This window comes from Lampetra fluviatilis, chromosome 22, assembly GCF_964198595.1.
Source record: "Lampetra fluviatilis chromosome 22, kcLamFluv1.1, whole genome shotgun sequence".
Classification (NCBI taxonomy): Eukaryota; Metazoa; Chordata; class Hyperoartia; order Petromyzontiformes; family Petromyzontidae; genus Lampetra; species Lampetra fluviatilis.
The window spans coordinates 13,628,300-13,655,713 of record NC_136296.1 but is presented as its reverse complement, the minus strand read 5'-3'; the positions used below and the strand labels follow the sequence as shown (position 1 = coordinate 13,655,713).

Genomic DNA, 27,414 nt, shown 5'->3' with positions numbered 1-27,414 from the left:
ATCACTCACATCCCATATTCATCACTCACATCCCATATTCATCACTCACATCCCATATTCACCCCTTACCCATCACTCACATCCCATATTCACTCACCATTCACATCCCCTATCCACCACTCACATCCCCTATTCACCACTCACTCATCACTCATCCCCTATTCACCACTCACTCATCACTCACATCACCTATTCACTCACCACTCACATCCCCTATTCACTCATCACTCACCACTCACATCTCATTCACTCACCACTCACATCCCCTATTCACCACTCATTCACCACTCACATCCCATATTCACCACTCACTCATCACTCACATCACCTATTCACTCACCACTCACATCCCCTATTCACTCATTACTCACATCCCATATTCACCACTCACTCAAGCTACCACATTTCTGGCTGAACTGGGACACAGTGAACCGGGAGCCCCTCCCTCTCTTGGTCAGCCACACCCCACGTTACATGGCCACGCCCACAAGCAACACCACCCGCAGGCTCCGCCCACTAAAGGCCCAGCCCATTGCTCACAGGCTCCGCCCACTAAAGGCCCAGCCCATTGCTCACAGGCTCCGCCCACTAAAGGCCCAGCCCATTGCTCACAGGCTCCGCCCACTAAAGGCCCAGCCCATTGCTCACAGGCTCCGCCCACTAAAGGCCCAGCCCATTGCTCACAGGCTCCGCCCACTAAAGGCCCAGCCCATTGCTCACAGGCTCCGCCCACTAAAGGCCCAGCCCATTGCTCACAGGCTCCGCCCACTAAAGGCCCAGCCCATTGCTCACAGGCTCCGCCCACTAAAGGCCCAGCCCATTGCTCACAGGCCCCACCCCTGACACGGGTTGCTCCGCCCCTTGCCCGCGTGGGGACCAAGACGTTTTAAACCAGCAAGCACGTGGGGAGTGAGACACCGGGACAGGTTTTTTGAACCGAGACTGTCCCAGCCAAACCAGGACGTATGATGGCTTTACTACCCTCACTCCACCACTCTCCCCTCACTCCACCACACCCGCCACACACCACATATATGTTGGAAAATAATCGCACGAAGGTGTGTGTACCCGCGAGCTTCACCGGTAGTCAGCTGTAGTTAGGGGTAGTTGACCGTAGTTGTGGGCAGTCGGGGGTAGTCATTCGTCTGTGCTGTTCTCTGAAGAATGAACGGCGCTCGCCCCGGGTAACATCCGGAAGCGTGACTTTCCGCTACCCGCACCGTGACAAGGTGCTCCGACCGATGAGCCCACGCCACCGCGTGATCACGAATAATAAATCACCACGTGCACCGTGACCCAGCGTCCGTCTCCCTCGTGTATTTCCTGCCTCCCTCGTGCTCGAAGTGCTGAAGTCCCCTAAGCTGGGGTCATGGGGTTGGGTTTCTAAGCTGGGTTCCATAATCACGAGTTTGTACTGGTGAGTCTCTCGGTTTCTCAGTGACCAAAGTCTCCCAAGTTAGGAGCCTGTGAAACTCCCGAGTCATGAAATCACAGAGTTTCTCCATCTGCTCCTTTGGCTTCTGTTTCTTGGCCGGAGACTGTTAACAAAGCCCTGTGGGTCCCAGGAAATCTGGGCCATAATTTTTGGCAACTGAACGGGCAATCAGGGCTTGACCCTGGATGTGGGTGCTGCTGGAGGACCCCTCGCTGTGGAGAATATTTTTCGAGAAGTCTCAGAATCGAACCTTATTGGCGCTCATCAACATTCACAAGCAGCCTCCCATAGTCCTCTCAGCTTCACATTGTGGCGTATCAGTGGGGAATCCTACAAAAGAGTGAGCATGGGATACCAAGAGCTGCCTCATCGGTGGCATGGGCCAGGAACGACATCGGCCCCCTGTGGTCTATCCGTGCTCACAACGTGGCATATTGGTGGCAAAGCAATTCCGACTGCAATAACTTCACGTTGCCGCGATCCCGAGTCTCAGAATTATGCCGCCGCCCTGGACAAACACGTGCATAGCTCTACCATGTGTGTTCCGAGTGTACCGCATTGTTTGGCATGGTGTCCAACGTTTCGTTCCACGTATTGGGGAGCTTATTCAGGAACTGAGTGGAGCGGCTGGAGCTCTGTGGGCGGGGCTACCCGAGTCGTGGGCGGGGCCAACGTCAGAGCCGGGAGGCTGCCCCCTCCCCGTGTGGGTTGGAGCGAGTGGCTGAGTGGACTTGGCTCTCCGTCCCAGGTGAAGTCTCCCAGACACGTGGTCACCTGATTTAAACTATCTTAGCTGGTCACGTATACTACACACGTAGACATAGGTACTGCATCCCTGGAAAATGCCGTGTTAGGCAATGCCGCGTTCGCCAAATAATAGGCGGTATGGTAAAAACAGGGTTGCGTTCCTGGATTGTAGCCATTGGTGTTGTATTAAAGGACACTGAGTCGCTCTCCCTTTCTTGTGTGTGTGCAGTTCACTGTTTTTCTATGTCACCTCAAGTCCTCAACATTAAAACCTTCGTCTCCAATAACGTCACTTGAACGTCACTTGAACGTTCACGATTCGCCATCCAGATGTCCGTATAACGTCCTCAATGATCGGACGGCTACAAGCATGCGGCAATGTGAACATGTGTTGTGCGCGATTTACTCACAAGCCGATTAATCTCTACACCTTCCAGCGAATACTGCGCCTCACGACTCACTCAGGACAACTCAGGACTCTGCGTTAACCGTGGAAACATCACCCACGTGTTTCTGAAATACTACACATCATTACACTTTGTGCGGCATAAATCTTGACTTAGCGCTTTCGTGGCTGTAGGAATTCATATTCTTTGGTCTTTTGGTAAAGTCACGTAGATCGTAATCTGGATTTGAAGTTTTCGTTCTTTTTTCGTTCACGTAGATAGGTTCAAAGAAAATAACAAAAATAAAAAACTACGTTTCGATCGAAACACGACGACCGCTTGTGTTGCGATCGAAACGTAGTTTTTTTGTTATTTTTTGTTGTGTCCTTTGACCCTATCTACGTGACTTTACCGAGATAATATTTGTACGGCATTGCCGCAACACGCGGCCACGAAGCCAGGCGACAAAGCCCTCTCCTGGTGGCCGGACCCGACGTCTCACGGGGACAGACGCGGGCCCTGTGGTAGCGGCGTCTGCTGCCACCTCGTGGCTCAACGTGGCGCAATGACAACCTGCGGTGTATATTCACCTGTGGTGTGTGCCTGCCCCGTCTTTCACTTTGAAGACGTTTATCTAACCCCGACTGAACAAGTCGACAGAATGAATAGCAAAGTGCCCGGACGAGTGTCGTGGGGGTCACTCGGCCACGCTTCTCGCTGGTTAGCGTCGGTTGCTGAACGAATTTAGATGTTTCCGTACTTCCCAAATCCAGTCACGGAATGTCCACAGCAGCCGGCATCTCCTGCCGTGCTCATGGTCGTGTGCCGATAGCAGTAAATATATATATTAAATATATTGAAAAATATCACAACACGTCCAACGGAAACAACACTCAGGCAATACCCGAACCTTATATAAATACCATGGAATTACACTCAGAAAGCAGTGGATTATAGAAGCCACACAGGGTAGAGAGACGTCATCCCAAGAAGAGAAGTGGGCGGCAGGGCCAGGAGGGACGCTGGGCCCCGACGGCCGAGACGAGTGACGGAGCGGCAGCCAGAGGATGCAATCATTCAAGGGGCCGACTCCCGAGGAGATGGATCAATGTTGGTGGATTATCACATCCCAGGATCGTGAGAGGTTGTTGGTGGCTAAGGGAGGCCATCATCCAGCAGTGGTTAGATCGTGGCTGATGATGCTGAAAATTGAAAACACGGGGCACATTTGACTGTGTGATGTTCGCTCGCTGTGAGTATTTTGGTGTTCGTTGTATTTTAGTGATGTCGCTATGAGTATTTTAGTGATGTCGCTGTGAGTATTTTAGTGATGTCGCTGTGAGTATTTTAGTGATGTCGCTGTGAGTATTTTAGTGATGTCGCTGTGAGTATTTTAGTGATGTCGCTGTGAGTATTTTAGTGATGTCGCTGTGAGTATTTTAGTGATGTCGCTGTGAGTATTTTAGTGATGTCGCTGTGAGTATTTTAGTGATGTCGCTGTGAGTATTTTAGTGATGTCGCTGTGAGTATTTTAGTGATGTCACTGTGAGTATTTTAGTGATGTCGCTGTGAGTATTTTAGTGATGTCGCTGTGAGTATTTTAGTGATGTCGCTGTGAGTATTTTAGTGATGTCGCTGTGAGTATTTTAGTCATGTCGCTGTGAGTATTTTAGTGATGTCGCTGTGAGTATTTTAGTGATGTCGCTGTGAGTATTTTAGTGATGTCGCTGTGAGTATTTTAGTGATGTCGCTGTGAGTATTTTAGTGATGTCACTGTGAGTATTTTAGTGATGTCGCTGTGAGTATTTTAGTGATGTCGCTGTGAGTATTTTAGTGATGTCGCTGTGAGTATTTTAGTGATGTCGCTGTGAGTATTTTAGTGATGTCGCTGTGAGTATTTTAGTGATGTCACTGTGAGTATTTTAGTGATGTCGCTATGAGTATTTTAGTGATGTCGCTGTGAGTATTTTAGTGATGTCGTTGTGAGTATTTTAGTGATGTCACTGTGAGTATTTTAGTGATGTCGCTGTGAGTATTTTAGTGATGTCGCTGTGAGTATTTTAGTGATGTCACTGTGAGTATTTTAGTGATGTCGCTGTGAGTATTTTAGTGATGTCGTTGTGAGTATTTTAGTGATGTCACTGTGAGTATTTTAGTGATGTCGTTGTGAGTATTTTAGTGATGTCACTGTGAGTATTTTAGTGATGTCACTGTGAGTATTTTAGTGATGTCACTGTGAGTATTTTAGTGATGTCGCTGTATTTGTGATGTCGCTGTGAGTATTTTAGTGATGTCGCTGTGAGTATTTTAGTGATGTCGCTGTGAGTATTTTAGTGATGTCGCTGTATTTGTGATGTCGCTGTGAGTATTTTAGTGATGTCGCTGTGAGTATTTTAGTGATGTCGCTGTGAGTATTTTAGTGATGTCACTGTGATTATTTTAGTGATGTCACTGTGAGTATTTTAGTGATGTCGCTGTATTTGTGATGTCGCTGTGAGTATTTTAGTGATGTCGCTGTGAGTATTTTAGTGATGTCGCTGTGAGTATTTTAGTGATGTCGCTGTGAGTATTTTAGTGATGTCGCTGTGAGTATTTTAGTGATGTCGCTGTGAGTATTTTAGTGATGTCACTGTGAGTATTTTAGTGATGTCGCTGTGAGTATTTTAGTGATGTCGCTGTGAGTATTTTAGTGATGTCGCTGTGAGTATTTTAGTGATGTCGCTGTGAGTATTTTAGTGATGTCGCTGTGAGTATTTTAGTGATGTCGTTGTTAGTTCGTTGATCGCTGCGGCCACGCGAGACGCGACGCTGACGACAGTAACAGCGTGAGGCGCACTGTACGTGCAGGGTGCGCCCCACTGCGCATGCGCCGTAGGCCACGTGACGTACAGTGCTGTTGCAGCAGTCGGCAAGGCTCCCAACGAGGTGCGAGGGTCCCCCTCTCCCCGCGTCTCCCTCCTCTCTACCCAGGTCCCCTTTCTCCCGGTATCCCCTTTCTCCCGATCTTCCTCCCTCCCAGAGTCCCATCTTACCCAAGTCCTCTCTGTCTTCTGGTTCTCCCACTCCTTCCCCCCCTCTCCCCGTGTCCCCTCGGGTCCCCCCTCTCCCCCCGTCCCCTCTGCGTTGTCCCCCCGCTCCCCGTGTCCCCCCGTGTGCCCCCCTCTCCCCGTGTCCCCCCGCTCCCCGTGTGCCCCCTTCTACCTGGGTCTGTCATCTCCCCGTGTGCCCCATCTCCCTCCCTCCCTGTGTAATTTTCCTGAAGCTACCGGGTCCATCCCGATTCGTCCGGGATAATCGCGGTAGTTTAAGAAAGTCTGCTCCGTGTTCGCTGTGAAGCTTTTGCGAGATTCAGGATTTGTCTCCGTTTACAAACGCGTGGCCTCACCCACTCCACGTTCCCGGTGCCGCGCCGCGCACTTCACGCACATCCAGGGCCCGCCCGTGTGGGCGGGGCTAGTGCGTGAGTGGGCGGGGCTAGTGAGTGAGTGGAGGGGGCTAGTGCGTTAGTGGGCGGGGCTAGTGCGCGAGTGGGCGGGGCTAGTGCGTGGGTGGGCGGGGCTAGTGCGTGAGTGGGCGGGGCTGGTGCGTGAGTGGGCAGGATAGATGGGGGGGCTAGTGCGTGGGTGGGCGGGGCTAGTGCGTGAGTGGGGGGGGCTAGTGAGTGGGTGGGCGGGGCTAGTGCGTGAGTGGGCGGGGTTAGTGTGAGTGGGCGGGGCTAGTGCGTGAGGGGGCGGGGTTATATAAAACTGGGCGGGGGAAGGGTTACGGGGTCCCCGCGTGTCCCGGTCGAGCGTCCCAGAAGTGTGGTGGCGTCGCCCTCCCGCTCCCCGCAGATGGAGGCGGTTCCCGAACTCTCCAAGGAGGAGAAGCAGAGGCTACGCAAGGAGAGGAAGCAGCAGCAGAAGAAGAAAAAGAATAAGGAGGAAGTGCACGGGGACACAGGCGACAGTGGGGGAGGTTCAGGTTGGTGCGGTGTGAACGTTGCATGGGTGATCTGGTGATTGCTACTCACTCTGAGAAGGAGTTGGATGATCTGCTGCTGAACCTGGAGCTTGCCACCACGAAGTGGGTCCTTACCATCAGCCCCACCAAAACCAAGCACCTGCCTCGGTATTTTGTGTGAACAAACACTCACGCCCACAAATCCCCACGGGTATTGGGGCAGTTGTGGAGAGAGTGGAAAAGTTTCCGATACTGGGCAGTGTGCTTATGACCGACCAGCTTCGGTTTGGCAGCAAAGGTTTCATTACGAATCAGTCCATTGGTGTTATCTTTCATCAGCTGTGTAACGCTGTGTGGAAGCTACCTGGTCTGTCACAACACACGAAGCTTCAGGTATTAGCGTTGAAAGATCTCGAAACAATCCCATCGGTGAACTCCTCCGGCAGGCGAGGCTGCATTTGCCGCATGCCCAGCCACCGTATGCCCAAGCAGCTTCTGTTTGGCAGGATAGAGGGGACTAAACGGGCGCAGGACGAGCTTGAAAAGAGATGGGAATGTGGAGTTGAGTGGACATGTCGGTAACTGATACCAGTGGTGTCAGATCGGCCTCGTGAAGGATGCAACGCTCACAACAACGAGCGGAGCGTCGGGCTACTAAAACGCAGCGAGTAGGTACAGTGGGGAGCAAAGGTGGTGCACCTGCCAGTCATCTCAGTCAGTCAACCCATGACACCTGGGTCTGTCCCATGACCTGCCAGCGTACCTTCGACACTGAACTTGGCCTCAAAGCACATCTAGCCTGGTACAAGCATGGTGATGTCACCATCACTGAGTGGCGAATTGTGGCTGTTAGTGTAGTTGCTGTGTGGGTGTATCTCTGTGTGTAGGCGTGTGAGTGTATCTCTCTGGGTGTAGGTGAGTGGGTGTAGGTGTGTGGATCAGTAGTGCCTGGGTGGCATAGTGAGGATTCGTTTCCCTGCCACCCCGCGTTTCCCTCTCTCAGAACCGGCACCAGCGGCGCCACCCATCCCGGCCGCGGCTACAGCGAGTGGCGATGGGAGGGATTGTGGGGTCAGGGTGACTGCCCCCCCCACCCCCTCCCCTCCCTCCACCTCCACTTCGGCCCTTACGAACGAGAGGGGAGCTCCGGGAGAAGCGAGTGGGCCCGGCAAGAGCAAGGCGGAGTTACGCGCAGAGCGGCGCGCACGCCAGGAGGCCGAGCGGCTCGGCAAGACCTCGAAGCGCGGGGGGGATAGCGGTGCCCTCGCCCCTTGCGCCTCTGCCAAATCTCGGGGAGCCGGCCCAACCACCGACCCGAAACCCAAACCCCCTGGGCTGGACGGGGGCCCCGGTGAGAGCAGTGGGGTCGGCACCCCCTTAACCGCATGTGAATGTCTCACGTGCCCCCCCCTCCTCCCACCTCGTGGTGATGCGCAGCATGTGGGGTGAGGTTTGCGTCCGGCAATGTTGCGTTCACTTGTGTTGGGCTGTGATGTGTTAAGTTTTCTTAAATTGTTGCATAATATCAGGATATGTCAAGTAGGTATATGTGTATCCTGAAATTGTGCTGTGCTGTGTCATGTTACGTTGTGAATTGTTCAGTCACGTGTTGTATTAAAATGTGTTAAGTTGTGTTGTGTACCAGGTGGCTCAGCGGTAGAGCGAGTGGATTGCAACAAGGTTGTGAGTTCAAATCTGACAGGAATGTGGAATTTCCACCACTGCCTCTGCAGGACTGTAAAGAGATAAGCACTGCCTCAACGACCATTTAGCAAAAACTCATATTTATTTGTTTTGAGTTGTTACTTTGTGTTGATTTTAGTTTAATTACGACTAGTTGTGTTGCGATGCGATCTATTGAATTGTGTTGTGGCCCATTCTTATTGAGGTTGAGTTGAGTTGCCGGTGTGTGCGCAGTGGTGAAGCGTGTCTCGGAGCACATGCAGGCCGACGACCCGGCCGCTCAGAAGAAACTCGCCAAGAAACTCGAGCGGCAGCAGGTGCCACTCACCTCGCTCGCCACGCTCGCCACGCTCGCCACGCTCGCCTCGCTCGCCACGCTTACCATGCTCACAAACTCTCACTTTCCTCACCTTACTCGCCACACTAAGCTCACCTCGCTCACCCCACTTACCTTGCTCGCCCCACTCACCTCTCGCTCTGCTGACCATTCTCACTCAGCACGCTCATCACTCTCACCACTGTCACTCACGCAGGTGCCACAGCGAACGGACTCGACACGCAAGGTCACTCTCTTCTCCCACCTGCACCAGTACAGCCGGCAGATGTCCCTCACTCACTCCCTCAGGTACCTCACCCCGTGTCTCACTCGGGTACCTTACCCCATGTCCACTCACTTCCTCACGCTGTGTGTCATTCACACTTTGACCCTGTCTCTCACTCGGGTACCTCACTCAGGTTCTCACCCGTGTCCACTCATTCACCCAACCGTCACTTTGTGTCTTAATCACTCAGGTACCTCATCCCGTGTTCACTTACGACCTCGCCCTATATCTCAATCACACCCTGTGTCTCACTTACGCTGGCACTCTGTGTGTACCGTGTACTGTGTAAGCGATGTGTTCCCCCTCTGGCACCGCTATGTAATCTGTGTGTGTACTGTGTATCCTATGTATGTACTCTGGGTACTTTGTAACCTATTTGTGTGTACCCGAGCTGCACTGTGAAACCTGTGTGTGTACTCTGTACTGTGTAACCTATTTGTGTGTGTACTCTGGCTGCTCAGTGTAACGTGTGTGGGTGTGTGTATTGTTGAGAGTAGTAGCACAGTGGTTAGCGCTCTGCCCTACAAACTCGGCGACCCGATTTCGATTCCTGCTCACAGCCAACACAACTGACGATTATCTGAACCAGTCCTGGGCCTCCACTAGGTCGACTCAGCCACAAATGAGTTTGACATCACCACTGGGGAGACAAAGGTGGCCTGGCGTAGTTCTGGTCACCCACCTCGTCGTATTCCGTGCCACCCTACATAGGTGATCGCTAACAGCACTTGCCCCAACAGTCTATTAAGGCTATACAGGGGATCTTTGTATTTTAATTTATTCTGCACGCAGCCTGTCTTCGTGTGTGATCCACCCGTCCGTGCTGCGGCTGGGCCTGCAGTACTCCCAGGGCCTCATCACGGGCTCCAACGCGCGTGCCGTTGCGCTGCTGCACGTGTTCAAGCAGGTGCCGCCACACAGCAGCGCCCGACACGCGCACGCACGTACTCACGCGGGGCACGGCAGCCGTAGCCGGCAGGGGGGGCCCCATACCACTGAGGTCGCGGCACTGCTCAGGCCGCGGTACCGACACCATTTCTCCATCGCGTACTGGCATTGTAGAGCGATTGTGGTGATTGTGGATTGTCGAGTGAGCGATGGCGTTGCGATCCTCCTCCTCCGTGCTCTTGCTGTGCGCAGGTGATCCGTGACTACTCCACGCCCCTCAACGAAGACCTGTGCCGCGACCTGGTCAACAAACTTAAGCCCGACATCAGGTGACTCGCCACTCACCCTGTGAAGCCTAAACCCAGCCCGCAGCCAATCTTTGGACTGGAGATCGGCGCTGGGCTTGAGGAGGAGTTGAGAAGCTGAGCTGACCCATGTCTACTCCTCCCTGCAGCTTCCTGAATCAGTGCCGACCCTTGGCTGTGAGCATGGGCAATGCCATCAAGCATCTCAAGAGCTGCATCAGCAGCATCCCTGCCGGCACTCCCGAGAGACAGGTGTGTGTGCATCTAGAGACAGATGCCTGTGTGTCTTGACAGGTGTGTGTGTGTCTAGACAGTTGTGTGTGTGTGTGTGTCTAGACAGTTGTGTGTGTGTCTCTCGCTCAGGCCAAGGAGTTGCTGTGCGATTGGATCGACAGCTTCGTACAGAATAAGATCGAGCTGGCGGCCAAGGCCATCGCAGACTTCGCCATTCAGAAAATCAAGGACGGCGACACGATCCTGGTGTACGGATGGTACGAGCTTACCCAGTCACGTACACACGCACACACGTGTATGCACACTGCTCGCCTGCACCATGTGTACGCGTACAGACACGTCCTAGACACTTCGCACATACATTCGCCATGGTCAAGGGATAGGCCCGGTGCCTATGCGTTTTACTGACCGAGATGACTGACAAGATGACTGAATTTCACCACACACGCTCTCACCGCCACGCCCCAGCTCGTCGCTGGTGAACAGGGTGCTCGTAGAGGCACGAACGCGGGGCCGCACGTTCCGTGTCGTGCTGGTGGACAGCCGGCCCCGCATGGAAGCACGCGAGGCGATGCGGCGCCTGGTCCGCCACGGCGTGCCCTGCACCTACGTCCTCGTCACGGCACTCGCCTACGCCATGCAGGAGGTGAGGCCCGTGCCGTCGCACCGCGATTGGCCGCCCCCACTTCCCAGGACCCCCCCCCCCCACCCTGCGAGGCACACCCTGCGTGACGTGGTCAGTGCTACTGATGACGTCACCAAGCCTTGCCGGTCACCTCCCGTCCAGCGGCACACGTGCGAAGACGCACTATTTTTGTATTTGCCGATTGGTGGAGTGATAGAACCGATGGTCAACCGTGATGAATTATGGGAGAACTCTGAACAGATATCCTATTACTTGCAACTCAGATTGTTTACAGCTATAGGGCCATGGATACTATTGTCCTTGGCACTATTGCTATTTGTGACAATCCACAGTTTTCCCATCCTTCTTTGCAGAACTATTTTGCTTTTCGCATTTTTGCAGCCTAGTTGAGTGGCACATTCTACTTGCGATTACCTGCAATTTGTTTTCCCATGGAATAAAGCCACACATACTAGGATTCCCCACAGCACCACAGATACCAAGAATCCTCCTGTACCTAAGTGTATGGACAAACCGAGGTCTCGTTGGTGCTGTCGCTTCCAGGTGTCCAAGGTGTTTCTGGGTGCCCACGCTCTCCTGGCCAACGGCTACGTGATGTCGCGCCTAGGCAGCTCGCAGGTGACGCTGGTGGCCAGGGCCTACAACGTCCCCGTGCTCATCTGCTGCGAGACATACAAGTTCTGCGAGCGCGTGCAGACCGACTCCTTCGTGTCCAACGAGCTCGGTAATCGGCGCCCATCCCCGCTCACTAAACACTGGCCATGGCGTGGCCATCAAGATGTCTCATTGCTACCAATGCTTTCTTCCCTCTGCCAATCACGCAGCGACTGCACCACACAGACCTCTTAGACGAAACCCGTAATTCTGCCTCAAGTCTCCCACCATCTGTTCTTAGGTTTTCCACTTGGTCGCCGCACTCGTAGAGACCGCTCCGATGCTGGTCTTGGCATTATTACATTTGGTATTTGCCAACGATGTGAATAGCAAATGCTTGAAGTATCTCTTCAGGTAATTTCTATTTAGCGTTTTTATTGCTGGTGGATTTCCTTCTGCTGGGTGCATTATGTTAAAATGACGACCCTTTCCTTTTTATTCAACATTTGATGCAGCACATGTCAAAAGGCAGCCACATGACCCTTATCATATTTTTGGTTCTTTCGGTAAAGTCACATAGAAGGTAAATAATAAAGTAATATAAATATTAAATTTTTATTATTTAATATTTAAATATTCCCATTATTTTATTATTTCCCTTCTACGTGACTTTACCAAAAGAACCAAGAATATGAATCCCTGCAGTCACGAAAGCTTTAATTTAAAATCACCCTTATTGTCAAACCTAAAAACGTGATCATGGTCACTTCTGGTTTTGGTCAATAAGGTTAAATTGGGCATGTATTTTTGTGTCTGGTTAGACCTTAAATGGTTACCTGATGCGGTGTGAACATCAGCACTGGGCATGGTGCTGGTCATCCACCCCGTCGTGCCACACTGTCGGCCTTCAAAGGTGCTAATCGCTAACAGCACTTGCCCCAACAGTCTGTTTAAGGATATATGGGGGATCTTTGTCTGTGTGTCTGCACGGGAACTCTGCGTCCCCCAAGACGACCCGGACAACCTGGTGTGCTCACGCGGGGACGAGACTCCCCTGAGCGGCTGGCGCGACGTGCCCAGCCTCAAGCTGCTGAACCTGGTGTATGACGTGACGCCGCCCGACTTTGTGGCCATGGTCATCACGGACGTGGGCATGATCCCCTGCACGTCGGTGCCAGTCGTGCTGCGTGTCAAGAGCGACGACTGAGGGCAGCGGCGCAGTGGTCTACCCCGCTCCTGTCACCGTGCGATTTTTGCTGGGCCTGTGCATCTCTGCATAGGGAGCTCGCGTAGTGGCTTTGGTGAATGGGTGACAACCTTGCTCTGCTTGGTAAATGATTCCACCACAGCGCACGTGCACCCAATTACCTGCGATATTTGTGTGTGCGCATAATGAAGGGTGAGAATAAACGTGTGCTGAACTTTTAGGTGCTCGTGAACAGCACATGGAAGTTACACTTGTGTCTTTGTGTGCAACTGCGTTTTTGGTTGGGAATTATATTTGATTTGGTCAGAAACTGCAATTCCTTGTTTACATAAATAGGTTGCTCAGCAGGCACAATGTTTACCTATTTCACTTTCAAAGTGTTAATAGTAAAAAAATGGGCAAGTCCGTGCCACTAACACCTACAGGTGTCCACATACACAAAATGCACATGTTTGTATTCCAGGAGAATGGTTCTACATTCAGCGTGTGTGTTGTGCTGCGTGCATTCATTACTGGAGCCGTAGATGAGTGAGGCAAGAGGATGCTGGCCAAGTGAAATGTTTATTGCTTCAGTAATGTGCAGCAATGACTGTAAACGGTGGGCAAGGAGGCACGCAGATTCATCTGCAAGGCAGCAGAGCGAGTGGAGGCTTCAGCCTAGTGACCTTGTTCTGGAACAGAAACATTTGTGCAAATTAAACTCCGAGCCAGCAGCAGCAGAGTGGTCAAGGGCGGATCTCCCAGTGCGACCGTGGCTGCTTCGTTTCACAAATCCACACCATCGCACACCCCCACAATTGTGATCAAGCACCCAGTCGGTGATTGTCAAGAGGTCATGTGCGGTCAGCTCGGAGCATAACCTCTGGGGCACAAAGACACCAAATTTACCATCCTAGTTTACCAGTCGTAAACGCACCGAATTTACCGGCCGAGTTTACCAGCCGTGCAAACCGAAACGAATTTACCGGCCGAGTTAAACGTCCGTGCAAAGACACCAAGTACAGCTAATCAGCCAAGTGCAACTTCGTGGGTAGAGATGCCGAATAGAATCTGCAGCGGCAGAAAGCAAGAGGAGATTGAGGACAGAAAGAAAGGAGAGAGGTCAGGTGGGTGACAATGCCTTCTGGGGAGAGGCACCAGCAAGAAGAAATCTGTGTTAAGTGGCATAAAACGAGTAAAATTGTATCCAATTTCCCTTGTCATGGACTGCCTCATGAGGAGGGGTGGTGTATCACCAAGAGGGGATGCCACAGTCGTTTCACCTGGGCAGTCAGCCCAGCTCTTGGAGGGTGTGGCCGGGGTCATGAGCCCCAGGGCAACAGGATGACCCGAGCTGGGTTGGGAAGAGATCAGGAGGCAGGAGAGCGTCCACAGGGGACGGAAAGAAGAGCCCCGAGCCAGACCCTCGGCAAAACCCTGATGACCCTCGGAGACACCAACCGAAGCGGGCACCTCGGACCCCACGAGACCTCAAAGGAACACGACCAGGTCTTTACTTTCTGCGCGAGCGAAGGCCGCCTGGATGCTGGCGAACACCACGTCGGGAGACTGTGCCGCGTCCACCGCGGTGTGCAGCCCACGCCGCTGATAGTAGCCGACCAGAGGGCTTGTTTGCGTGTGATACGACGCCAACCGCGACGCCAGCGCCTGCTCGTTGTCATCCGAGCGCCGGATGAGAGGCTCTCCCGTCACCTGCATCGCCACGGGGAAGAAACACGAGGCAGACGCTCAGGACACCGCAGTGGAGCGATGGACCAAACCACTCCACAGTAGCGCGAGCAGAAGAAGCAGGCCCAGAAGGGCATGGGGAGGGTGGCACTCACGTCATCACGCATGGGCACAATTGGGGGATTGAACTCCTCGTGGTAGGAGCGCCCACTCTCTTTGTGAATCAGCCTGGAACACACGACGGGCAGACAAGACAGACATTACTGGGGTCTGGCACAGCATTGAGCTGTTGTGTGTTTAATGGGAGAGTGCTCTTACAGTGTTAATGATTATGGCTGTAGCTATATTTGCGACTGTGGGATAGTGGTGATGTGGTAGCATACTGCGCTACAAATCCAGTGACCCAAGCTTAAATCCCAGCCATGGTTAACACCAGTTGCTAGTGATATCCGAGTCGCTCCTCCAAAGCATCCCTCCCCAGGTTGACGCAGCCTTAAATGAGCACTCTGCGTGGTGTGTCATCATCAGGACTAAGAATAAAAATATGGCCGGGTGTGTTGCCCACCACACCGCCTCCCCGTGCACTGTACCGGCCGTCACAAGTGCACAGCCGGTACGCTCGCAGCACTTCCCCCAACAGCCTGTGCAGGCTACGTGGGGTAAATTTATGTTTGTCGTCATAACTGTCGCTATGAATGTGGTTATAACTGGCTGTAACTATAGCGATGAACGTGGCTATGATTGTGATTTTGTGGTTGTGGATGACTCCCATACCGGCCACAGATGCGACGGATGAGCAGGGAGTCGTCCACTTGGAACTCGACGACGGAGTTGAGTTTCTCTTTCCTCTGATCCAACAAATCATCGAGCTGTGTGATACAAGCCACTTTATTATAATACTCACCCCCTCATCACATAATACAACCATTCACCACACACTCCCTCGTCACACACCCCTTGACCACACCACACAACCCGTCATTCATCACTCGCCCACTCATACCACTTACCCACTCGCCTACCTCATCCGGTCACCACACCACCTTACCCCCTCAACACACTGCTTGCCACCTCACCACGCAACTCGCCCCACTCACACAGGAGACCCCCGCTCACCATCTCGGCCTGGCGCACAGTGCGTGGGAAACCATCCAGCAAGAATCCCTTACTGCAGGCTGGGCTGTCCAAGTTCTGCTCAATCAATTCCACCACCATCTCATCGCTCACCTGCACAAAGACAAACACAGATGCACAGACACATGGACACAAGGGCACGTACACAAACGTGCACACACGCGTACAACCTCATAAGTATCTGGTCATTGTGTAAACATCGGCATTAGGTAGATAAAGATGGCCACGCACCATGCCAGCCTTCATAGGTGCTTGCTAACAGCAATAGCGCCACCATCCTGGAAAGCTACTACGAGGGGTCTGTGTGTGGGAATGAGCGCCCACCAACTTTCCGGCGTCCATCGTCTCCTTGAGGCGTCGCCCCAGCATGGAGCCGCTGGACACCATGGCACGCAGCATGTCCCCCGTGGACAGGTGGCAAACGCAGTACTCCTCCGCCAGACGTGGGGCCTGGAGTGCACACACGCACACACCATATGCGACACATTTATCACAAACACGTCATACACGACATCTACTACACATCCGCAAACATAAATCATACACTATACATACATAGACATACATGATACACAGATCATCCATATAGCCTGAACAGACTGTTGGGGCAAGTGCTAGCACCTATGAAGGCCGGGACGGCACACGAGGGGGTGGGTGGCCAACACCACGCCCAGCCCCCTGTGTACCCCGAGTGGTGATGTTTACACATCCCACCAGGTACTCATTTGAGGCCGAGTCGACCCAGGGGAGACCCAGGACCAGTTTAGATTGTTAAAGGTGTTGGTGGCTGAGCGGGAATTGAACTTGGATTGCCGGGTTCGTAGCGCAGCACGCTAACTGCTCCCCACCATGATACAGTATACACACACACAGCAGATGTCATACACTACACATGGGGCGGTGACAGTGGTCGCGGGTTAACCATTTGTGGGTCAAAATCAGCAGGCCGCCGTGGTGAACGCTGTAACCGTAAGATTTAGTCATCCAGTGCGCCAACCTGGACTGGCCTTTAACCTCACGTGAATGTCCGTATATGGTGGAAGTTGGATATTTTGGGTTAAGGTTTCACAATGAGACTGTCACCCTGTAAATAATCCCACTGATGCTCTTCAACAGACTGTTGTTGGGGAAAGTTGTTTGGGTCAGCACATAAAAGTTCAACACACACCCTTGATTCACACAAACCTTCACACCCATTATGTACAGAGACAAAGATCCCCCGTATAACCTTAACAGGCTGTTGGGGCAATTATGTACACACCTTTACACACGCATTATGTACAAATTCACGCATTGTACAAACTTTCATACACATCCAGAGATGCAAACTCTCCCACAAAACATTATCACACAGCAACAGACGTGCAAATACACAGATAAGGCAGCATCATAAACACCGCAACCACCACCACCACCATTCGCCTCGGAGAGCCAGCCACGTCCACACAGCGATTGTGCCAGGCGAGGATTGTGCAACGCAAAAAACACAAACATCACCGCCATTCACCACTAAGTGGTGGCGACGTCTTCACGGCGCTTGTGCCACGCTGTGTGCACTTTGAGGCCACGTGAAGTGTAGAAGGCTCGCTGGCAGGTCACAGAACAGACCCAGGTGCCATGGGTTGACTAAGAGACAGGCTTTCACACACGCACCTTCACAAGCACACACACACAATTGTGCACGGAAAGACGCCAGGCGCACACCTTCACACACAAGACAAAGTTCCCCTTTATAGCCTCAAAATACGTTTGAGGCAAGTGCTGTAGGCGAGCACCTATGAAGGCCGAAAGGGTACACGAGGTGGGTGGCCAGATCAACGCCCGACCGTCTTTGTCTCCTTAGTGGAGATGTTTACACACAGCACTAGGTAACTGACTGAGGCCGGGTTGGCCGTGAGCTGCGCTGCCGCTCCCCGGCCCCGCCAGGGTGGGTGGAGCCGTCGTCCCGCGGCCCTTTTCCGCCGTCAGGAATCCGGCCACACAGCGTCCCCGCTGCAGGGAGGGGGCACCCGGGGCGGGGGGGGTCCTGCTGCCCCAACCACCGCCCCTCACCGGTGACGTCTGCATCGCCCGAGATGGAACACGAATTCCAGGGCCTCCCCACCCCTCATGCCATGTCCTCGTAACACACCTCACCACGCATCCCTCTCACCCTCCCCGTAAACCCCCCCTCACCCCCACCCCACCTCACCTCCACCTCACCCCCACCTCACCTCCACCTCACCCCCACCTCGCCCCCACCCCACCTCACCTCCACCCCCACCTCACCTCCACCTCACCCCCACATCACCCCCCACCTCGCCCCCACCTCACCTCCCCTCGCTCCGTCTCTTCCCCCCCAACCACGGTACAGTTCTCACCCGCGACCTCCATCACCTCTCACGACCCTTTCTCTCCCCTCCCTTGTCGCCTCACCCCTCTTCCCGTCACCTCTCACCGTGCCCGCCTCAAACCGATACCTCCCCTCGAGCCCGAAGTCTCTTTAGCTCTCCTGAATTCAATTAAATCTCTCCGTCCTCTGATCCAATCATCACTTCATCTTTCCCCACAAACCTCTACCCTCAACCCATCTCTTCACCAAACATCTCTCATCACCTCCCCTCACCGCGACCCTTCCCCTACATTCACCCGTCAACTCACCTTCCTCTCCTCTTCCATCGGGCTCCCTCCCCCACCCTTGACCTCACCTCCCCCACCCCTGACGGTCCTCACCTCCCTCACCCCTCACCTCCCTCACCCCTCACCTCCCTCACCCCCCTCACCTCCCTCACCTCCCTCACCTCCCTCACCCCCCTCACCCACTCACCCCTGACGGTCTTCACCTCCCTCACCCCTCACCTCCCTCACCCCTGGCGGTCCTCACCTCCCTCACCCCTCACCTCCCTCACCCCTGACGGTCCTCACCTCCCTCACCCCTCACCTCCCTCACCCCTGGCGGTCCTCACCTCCCTCACCCCTCACCTCCCTCACCCCTGGCGGTCCTCACCTCCCTCACCCCTCACCTCCCTCACCCCTCACCTCCCTCACCTCCCTCACCCCTGGCGGTCCTCACCTCCCTCACCCCTCACCTCCCTCACCCCTGGCGGTCCTCACCTCCCTCACCCCTCACCTCCCTCACCCCTCACCTCCCTCACCTCCCTCACCCCTGACGGTCTTCACCTCCCTCACCCCTCACCTCCCTCACCCCTGGCGGTCCTCACCTCCCTCACCCCTCACCTCCCTCACCTCCCTCACCCCTGACGGTCCTCACCTCCCTCACCCCTCACCTCCCTCACCCCTGGCGGTCCTCACCTCCCTCACCCCTCACCTCCCTCACCCCTGGCGGTCCTCACCTCCCTCACCCCTCACCTCCCTCACCCCTCACCTCCCTCACCTCCCTCACCCCTGGCGGTCCTCACCTCCCTCACCCCTCACCTCCCTCACCTCCCTCACCCCTCACCTCCCTCACCCCTCACCTCCCTCACCCCTCACCTCCCTCCCCCCTGACGGTCCTCACCTGGGTCCCCTTCCCGGCCCCCGGGGGTCCGAGCAGCACCGCGCGGATCCCGCGGCGCATCTCGGCCGCGAGCCCCGCGCTGCGCCCCGCGTCGCGCTCCGCGTGAACCTGCGGCGCCATGAGGAGGTTGAGGGGGACGATGAAGAGGAGGGTGAGGAGTAGGAGGGTGAGGAGGACGATGAAGAGGAGGGCGGTGAGGAGGAGGAGGGTGAGGAGGACGATGAAGAGGAGGGCGGTGAGGAGGAGGAGGGTGAGGAGGACGATGAAGAGGAGGGCGGTGAGGAGGAGGAGGGTGAGGAGGACGATGAAGAGGAGGGTGAGGAGTAGGAGGGTGAGGAGGACGATGAAGAGGAGGGTGAGGAGTAGGAGGGTGAGGAGGACGATGAAGAGGAGGGCGGTGAGGAGGAGGAGGGTGAGGAGGACGATGAAGAGGAGGGCGGTGAGGAGTAGGAGGGTGAGGAGGACGATGAAGAGGAGGGCGGTGAGGAGGAGGAGGAGGCGGCGACGCGTGCGAGGAGAGGACGCGACCCGGGACCGGAAATTCCACGACTCGCGATGCACGGAACCGGAAAAACGTCATTGCGACTGTGACGTCAGTGCATGACGTCATGTTTTCTGTTGATGACGTCATCTGGCTGCGATTCGGTGACGTCATTTAACCACGTGCATCTTTGGGGGACGAGGCGGTCTCCGCGTGATCGAGACCGCGATCAGAAGTCCTGCCTCTGTGGCAGGTCGGGGGTCTCTGTGATGGGGCCCCCCTGTGCCCATGGCCCGTGGTGGTGGGGGGCTATGTGGTGGTGGTGGGCTGCGTGGTGGTGGGCTGTGTGGTGGTGGTGGAGTGCTGTGTGGTGGTGGTGGAGTGTGGTGGTGGTGGGCTGTGTGGTGGTGGTGGGCTGTGTGGTGGTGGAGTGCTGTGTGGTGGTGTGTGGTGGGCTGTGTGGTGGTGGTGGGCTGCGTGGAGGTGGGCTGTGTGGTGGTGGGCTGTGTGGTGGTGGTGGTGGTGGTGGGCTGTGTGGTGGTGGTGGGCTGTGTGGTGGTGGGCTGCGTGGTGGTGGGCTGCGTGGTGGTGGGCTGAGTGGTGGTGGTGGGCTGTGTGGTGGTGGGCTGTGTGGTGGTGGTGGTGGTGGGCTGTGTGGTGGTGGGCTGAGTGGTGGTGGTGGGTTGTGTGGTGGTGGGCTGCGTGGTGGTGGTGGTGGGCTGTGTGGTGGTGGTGGTGGTGGTGGGCTGTGTGGTGGTGGTGGGCTGTGTGGTGGTGGTGGGCTGTGTGGTGGTGGTGGTGGTGGGCTGTGTGGTGGTGGTGGTGGGCTGTGTGGTGGTGGTGGTGGTGGGCTGTGTGGTGGTGGTGGGCTGTGTGGTGGTGGGCTGTGTGGTGGTGGTGGGCTGCGTGGTGGTGGTGGTGGGCTGTGTGGTGGTGGCAGCAGCAGCAGCAGCAGCGACCCCGCTGGAGGGAGATGACGCGGCGCTGGGAGCCGCTTAGGTCGTCGTGGCCACCGACGCGGCGCCGCGGCTTTATTCCGTAATCCGCCCCGGATTGGGTCGCGATGGCCCCTCCGAGGCTCCCAGCTACACGCGAGGATTACAGACCGAGGTCGCCCATGACCCCCGCTGCGAGCCTCGTAGAACGGGACAGGGACGGGGGGAGGCGTCTACACCGCCGCCGCCACTCGGCTGATGCACAGCGGAGATTGCGAAACGCCGGTGGATGTCGAGCATCAGCTGCTGATTAGTGCGGTACGATTGGGATTAGTGTCGCTTCATAGTGCAACCGCATTGAAATACAATCTGCTGCATCTGTGGACATACATTTTGAGAGCGGGGCAGTCGAGCAGAGTAAAAAGAAATTAAATCCTTGAGCTTTGACTACGGGGGTAGCTGGGGGGAAGAAGTTTCAGACAATGGAGGCAGCAGAAGAGAATGAGCGAACTACCCCCCCCCCCCTAAATATCCACTAACAGCTGATGTTCACATCACATAGTTGATGGTAACATTGAGGTTCACACATCTGATGATTCTACAGCTGGTGTTAACATACAGTCGATGTCCACGTGTTCGCCAAGTCACTGTCCCCAGCCCCACCGTCCGCCGCTCAGCGCCGTTATTTTTAGTCGCATTGCCCCGCGCCCTTCACGGAGCAAACGTTTACGCAATTCGCTGAGCGCCCCTTGGGGGGGGGGGGGGCAGCTGAAGCCCTCCCATCTTCCCCACTCTCACCTGGGTCAAGCTCTCGCACTCGTCCACCCCCACTCCCCCCAGGTATAGGGTAGCGGTAGGAACAGATCGGACAAGACACCAAAGGAAAGGACAGACGGGATGAGACGAGGACCAGACAGTACAATAGTCCAGGGTGCGTTTAATGGCCACGCTGCGTTTATTGCGCCAGCGTGGGACGGAATGCTATAGAAGAAATGTTTACAAATGCTTCACTGTAAACTGATCATGCACAACACCTACCCAGCCCCCCACAACCCACACAGGTGCCCCCCACCTCCGTACTGTGTGCGGACGATACCCCTCGTGCTCTGGAACCTCCCTCGTTGAGTTATTTACTCATTCCAGGTCACAAAACCTCCAAACCACCCTAACCCAAATTCAATCCCCACAGACAAGACTTCCCTTCCACACATGGATATTGAGTGCTGTCCACTCCAGTGCAGAATCCAACAACGACGCAGGGATTTGTCCCCAAGCAGCCCGAAACACATTCTCACAGCAAACCCCATTGCGCCAAGAGAACCAGGCTTGGGGATGCCGACTTGGAGAAGAATACTGGATGAGGTTGTGGGAGTGTGGAGGGCCTTACATTACGGACATCACTACAAAAATTGTTAAAATACAAAACCACCTCCACAGCCTCGTTCTTCTTACACAGGATGGGGCCGTTCCCCATATGCATCATGGCAGTCCCACTCTTTGGCCTGGAGGCCACGAAGGTCGGCGTGGCTTCACGTGGTTCCATGCCACTCACCGTGCCCAGCACGGAGCGCCATGCCCTCTGGCACACGTGGGCTCACTAACAACTCCAAATTCACAAACAACTCCAAGTTCAATATGAAAGACCAGATTCACCGTTGACTCAAAGGTCACAAGTGCCTCAGGGCTCACCAATGATAACCAGGTTCAACAATGACACTGGGTTCACCAACGACTCCACGTTCAACACTTAACACCAGGCTCACAAAGAACCCCTGGTTCAACAGTGACCCCAGGCCAGAACGTCCCCCCACGGCACCATCATATGGTCAAGATGCGTCCCAAAGTGTTCCCTTTGCTCACATAGCCCCACACGGACACACGACCGCGACGTCACGGCAACACAAAAGCAGCGAACGGAGCTGCAGGTGAGGCCGGTGTTTGGGATGGTGGTGGGGCCTGAGCTCGGGCAGCCATTGTTCTCCCCAGCCAGCACCACCTGGCAATGAGCACCAGCACTCACTCCGACTCATCTGAACCCCGACAGTGCAAGGTGGGGCTAGTTCAGATGACAGCTGGGACGATTAGTTGATCAAGTGAATTGATTAAACGTCGTCTGTGCTGAAGTGACACACGTGGAAACTGAGATAAACATTATTCCAACTATGTTGGTATTGGTCGAGTAATGGGACTGGCAATTAGGAGAGAAATTGATTGATTACTTAAATAATCGGTTATCCCAGCTCAAGTTCTGAGCTAGCCGTTTAAGACAGCAATGCTTTCTGGGCCCTTTATCAAGCGAATCAAAAAAGGCAGCAGCAGCAGCCACTCTCATAACCTCCACTGGAAGAGTAATTATAAATAATCTCTTGAAATTGAACACATTAGGAATGTGAGCAGCATCCGCCAAGACCCCACAGGGCTAGAGGCGTCATTTGGATTTCCCCGGATATCCCCCGTGCTGGAAGTTTCAGCATCGCCCGTGCCACCTGCAGCTCCTCACGCTGCTCCCTCAACACGAAACGGATACACGCGCAGGCAAATTACACTCACACACCTAAGACAACGCTATCGACTGAACCTCAGGACTGCCGAGGACAAGTAGCGGTGGCTGAGCAAGCACTTCCTGCTCCACCGGATGCTACCGTGGTCCCGCCGGGGCTGTAAGAAGCAACCAAAGTGGTGGTGCCACCCAAGAATGGTGCCTTTAACCCCCACCCCCCCTTCCCGCCACCGCCCAGATATTCAGGGAGTGTCCCGCTGTGGTGCGTGGACACCAAGTGTCGCGTGGTGCATGCATAACACGGAATGTCATTTGGTACCCAGAGTATGCTGTGGTGTGTGCAATACATGCGGTGTGGGTGTAGTGTGTCTGGTACATGCGGAGTGATGTATTCAGGAAATGTCGTGTAGCGCATGCATATTGCGGAATATATCATTTGGTATACACAGTGTGGTGTGTGGTCCACAATGTGTGTGGTACCTGTGAGTTGTGCGCCGACTGTGGTAATGTGAGGTTTGGTGCATGACATACATCAGACATTGCGCGGTGAGTGTGGTACATGTGATGTGGTACTTGAGGTGTGATGTTGTATGTGTTGAGATACATATAATGTGGAATGTTTTACGTCACACGATACGTGTGGCGATGTGTGGTGCGATACACAGTGGAATGTGTGATATGGTACACAGGGTGTGAAGTGTTTGGTGTGGTACACGTGGGATGGTATGCAAGGTGTGCTGCGCTATGTGTGGTGTGGTAGCTGCAGCATTGTACACAAAGTAGGGTACGATGCGCGTGGTGTAGCATGATGATACATGCGGTGCGATTGGTACACTCATTGTGGTACGTGAAGTGTGATATGGTAAGCGAGGTATTGTGAGGTACACGGGACGTCACGTGCTCCGTGCTTTGGTGCCGCTGGATGAGCGCTCGCCTCCTCAGAACTGTGTGGCGCCGGACGGGTCGCACTGCAGCAGCCGAACAATGGAAGGGTCATTCTTGGCTCCAGCAATGAACTCCTCTAGGGAGAGTTTGCCTGTTGCACACAGACACCCAGTTACAAACCAATAGACACACCAACACACAAACAGCAATACACACACCAATACACAAACAGCAATACACGAATATAAACATTAACGCACCTATACACACACACCAACCCACACATAAAAAAAGAGCGACAGGCACGTACACACACACACACACCAATAATCACAGACCATCACAAGAGTGCACTCATACTCTGACACAGCGGTTTTGGAAGGGGCTGCCCACTCAACTAAGCAGCTGAGCCTAATCCCTCATACCGCATTGAGGCTGAGTGCAAGGGCTGGGGGGTGGAGCATGTGTGATGTCACTGCACCATACCGTCGTGGTTCTTGTCCATCTGCCTGAAGATCTTGTCAGTGCGTTTCTCAGGTGTCGACTCATCCTCCGGCATCTTCATCACGGAGGAGACCATCTTGTAGATGGCCTAGAGATGGATGTAGTGTGCAAGAGAATCCCACAAACACTGACTTAGACGACATCACCACCTGCACCCACCACCCCCTCACCTACATTACCTCCATCTCCATTACATCCATTCCCACCTTCTTCACTTCCTCAGTTACAACCCCCCCCCCCCTTTACCTCTTCTGCCTCACCACCCAGATCACTCCCTCTCCATAACCTTCGTATTCACATCCATCACCGCCTCACCTATACCACTTAACGTACACCCTCCTCACCACCTCCACCATCTTTCTCACTGCCGCCGCCCACTCACCTGTACGATCTCCAGCATCTCCTCCCGACTGATGTAGCCGTTGCCGTCCAGGTCGTACATGCTGAAGGCCCATTTGAGCTTCTGCTCGAGCTTGCCGCGCGACGTCACGCTCAGCGCCACGATGAACTCGCGGAAGTCGATGGTGCCGTCGCCGTTGGCGTCGAAGGTGCGGAACACGTGTTCGGCGAACTTGGATGCGTCGCCGTACGGGAAGAAGTTCCCATAGATCTTCTTGAACTCGTCCACCGTGAGGCTGCCCCCTGGACAGTCCTTGAGGAAGCCCTTGTACCACTCCTGCAGCTCCTGCTCCGAGAACTCGGTGCTCTCCCGCAGGTCCTGCAGCGCCTCGGGCCGCAGCTTGCTGTTCTGCTTGCCCATGCTGGCCCCAGCCCTGCACCTCCTGCTAGGAGAGAGGGGGACACCAAGGGGATATCAGAGCACATAGGGAGTGGACAACCACGGTCGAGACCACGGGGACACCATGGCATATCAAAGGGATAGCAAGAGGATGACCATGGGAATGATCATGCGGGGATGTCAAAGGAAAAAACGGATAGCAAGTCGATAACCATTGAGAAGACCGTGTGGGCACCACGGGGATAGTAATGACAAGGGGACTCCCACAGAGAAAGAAAAGGTTTGATATCACGGGGACACCATGGAGACAAAAGGGGACAGACAGGATATCAAGGGAATATCAAGGGGACACCATGGGGACAAAAGGGGACAGACAGGATATCAAGGGGGCACCATGGAGACAAAAGGGGACAGACAAGATATCAAGGGGATATCAAGGGGACACCATGGGGACAAAAGGGGACAGACAGGATATCAAGGGGATATCACGGGGACACCACGGGGACACAGAAGTACTATGGGACCACAAAGTGTAATAAAGGAGCCATGATTCACCAGTCTGGGTTCCCGCACTCACCGGGTCCACTCACTCACTGGGGTATGCTGACTCAGTAGGTCCACTCACTCACTGGGGTATGCTGACTCAGTGGGTCCACTCACTCACTGGGGTATGCTGACTCACCGGGTCCACTCACTCACTGGGGTATGCTGACTCAGTGGGTCCACTCACTCACTGGGGTATGCTGACTCAGTAGGTCCACTCACTCACTGGGGTATGCTGACTCAGTGGGTCCACTCACTCACTGGGGTATGCTGACTCAGTGGGTCCACTCACTCACTGGGGTATGCTGACTCAGTGGGTCCACTCACTCACTGGGGTATGCTAATTCAGTGGGTCCACTCACTCACTGGGGTATGCTGATACAGTGGGTCCACTCACTCACTGGGGTATGCTGACTCAGTGGGTCCACTCACTCACTGGGGTATGCTGACTCACCAGGTCCACTCACTCACTGGGGTATGCTGACTCAGTAGGTCCCCTCACTCACTGGGGTATGCTGACTCAGTAGGTCCACTCACTCACTGGGGTATGCTGACTCAGTAGGTCCCCTCACTCACTGGGGTATGCTGACTCAGTAGGTCCACTCACTCACTGGGGTATGCTGACTCAGTAGGTCCACTCACTCACTGGGGTATGCTGACTCAGTAGGTCCACTCACTCACTGGGGTATGCTGACTCAGTGGGTCCACTCACTCACTGGGGTATGCTGACTCAGTGGGTCCACTCACTCACTGGGGTATGCTGACTCAGTGGGTCCACTCACTCACTGGGGTATGCTGACTCAGTAGGTCCCCTCACTCACTGGGGTATGCTGACTCAGTAGGTCCACTCACTCACTGGGGTATGCTGACTCACAAGGTCCACTCACTCACTGGGGTATGCTGACTCAGTGGGTCCACTAACTCACTGGGGTATGCTGACTCACCAGGTCCACTCACTCACTGGGGTATGCTGACTCAGTAGGTCCCCTCACTCACTGGGGTATGCTGACTCAGTAGGTCCACTCACTCACTGGGGTATGCTGACTCAGTAGGTCCACTCACTCACTGGGGTATGCTCACTCAGTAGGTCCACTCACTCACTGGGGTATGCTGACTCAGTAGGTCCACTCACTCACTGGGGTATGCTGACTCAGTGGGTCCACTCACTCACTGGGGTATGCTGACTCAGTAGGTCCACTCACTCACTGGGGTATGCTGACTCAGTGGGTCCACTCACTCAAGGGGGTCCCTCAATCACTGTGATATTGGTAACCTCACTCACTCAGCCGGGTCCCCTCACTCAGCCCGGGCCCTCACTCACCGGGGTCCCCTCACCGGGTCCCCTCACTCACCTTGGTCCCCTCACCGGGTCCCCTCACTCACCTTGGTCCCCTCAGCGGGGTGTGGGTCCCCTCATCGAGTCCCCTCACTCACCGGGTCCCTTTACTCAGCCGGGCCCTCACTCACCGGGTCCCCTCACTCAGCGGGGTTCCCTCACTCACCGGGGTTCGGCTCCCCTCGCCTCCCCCGCCTTCCCGTGTCTCTAGGCCCCGCGCCGCCTCCGCGACCCCCCGAGTCTGCGAAGCCGCGTTCTGCCGTGCGCTCGAGGGGGTGCTGAGGGGGTGCTGAGGGGGCTGAGGGGGTCGAGGGGAGAGGGGGACGAAAGGGGTCCGTGGGGATCGCAGGGGTCGGGCTCCGCGCTCTGGGATCAGCGGCGGCGATTCCATGGGGCGGGGCCAGCGGGCGGGGCGGGGCCAGAGGGGCGGGGCGGGGCCGAGCGCGTGACGTCACGGGGATGGGACTGTCCGAGATCAGTAATCAGAATCTTCAGACTGGATGGATAATAATCATAATCACCAC

General features: G+C 54.9%; 3 protein-coding genes across 7 annotated transcripts; 1 reads left to right on the top strand and 2 right to left on the bottom strand.

Moving 5' to 3' along the window:
* Nucleotides 1-3,745: 3,745 nt before the first annotated feature.
* EIF2B4 (eukaryotic translation initiation factor 2B subunit delta) lies at nt 3,746-12,908 on the top strand. Of its 3 annotated transcripts, none has more exons than XM_078866584.1 (12): nt 3,746-3,820; nt 6,402-6,531; nt 7,514-7,861; nt 8,428-8,510; nt 8,727-8,818; nt 9,588-9,702; nt 9,936-10,012; nt 10,138-10,240; nt 10,352-10,479; nt 10,691-10,868; nt 11,412-11,592; nt 12,473-12,908. In XM_078866584.1, exons 2-12 carry the CDS (start codon nt 6,402-6,404, stop codon nt 12,667-12,669), a joined length of 1,632 nt encoding a protein of 543 aa, XP_078722710.1. In that variant the 5' UTR covers nt 3,746-3,820; the 3' UTR covers nt 12,670-12,908. The 3 variants fall into 3 exon arrangements, with proteins under 3 accessions (XP_078722710.1, XP_078722708.1, XP_078722709.1); XM_078866582.1 differs by lacking the exon at nt 3,746-3,820 and adding an exon at nt 5,444-5,493; XM_078866583.1 differs by lacking the exon at nt 3,746-3,820 and adding an exon at nt 5,482-5,538.
* Nucleotides 12,909-13,217: 309 nt separating this feature from the next.
* On the bottom strand, nt 13,218-19,540 carry AK2 (adenylate kinase 2). Of its 2 annotated transcripts, XM_078866581.1 has the most exons (7): nt 18,968-19,540; nt 15,796-15,921; nt 15,454-15,564; nt 15,112-15,206; nt 14,493-14,565; nt 14,166-14,361; nt 13,218-13,340 (listed from the first exon to the last, which is right to left on the bottom strand). In XM_078866581.1, exons 1-7 carry the CDS (start codon nt 19,085-19,087, stop codon nt 13,327-13,329), a joined length of 735 nt encoding a protein of 244 aa, XP_078722707.1. In that variant the 5' UTR covers nt 19,088-19,540; the 3' UTR covers nt 13,218-13,326. The 2 variants fall into 2 exon arrangements, with proteins under 2 accessions (XP_078722707.1, XP_078722706.1); XM_078866580.1 differs by having other exon boundaries at nt 13,218-14,361.
* Nucleotides 19,541-21,300: 1,760 nt separating this feature from the next.
* Nucleotides 21,301-27,297, bottom strand: LOC144938599 (hippocalcin-like protein 1). 2 transcript variants are annotated; one of them, XM_078866579.1, is made up of 4 exons: nt 27,057-27,297; nt 24,655-25,057; nt 24,255-24,360; nt 21,301-23,919 (listed from the first exon to the last, which is right to left on the bottom strand). In XM_078866579.1, the coding sequence occupies exons 2-4, from the start codon at nt 25,030-25,032 to the stop codon at nt 23,822-23,824; spliced, it is 582 nt and encodes a 193-aa protein (XP_078722705.1). In that variant the 5' UTR covers nt 25,033-25,057; nt 27,057-27,297; the 3' UTR covers nt 21,301-23,821. The 2 variants fall into 2 exon arrangements, with proteins under 2 accessions (XP_078722705.1, XP_078722703.1); XM_078866577.1 differs by having other exon boundaries at nt 24,655-25,054.
* Between the last annotated feature and the right edge of the window lie 117 nt (nt 27,298-27,414).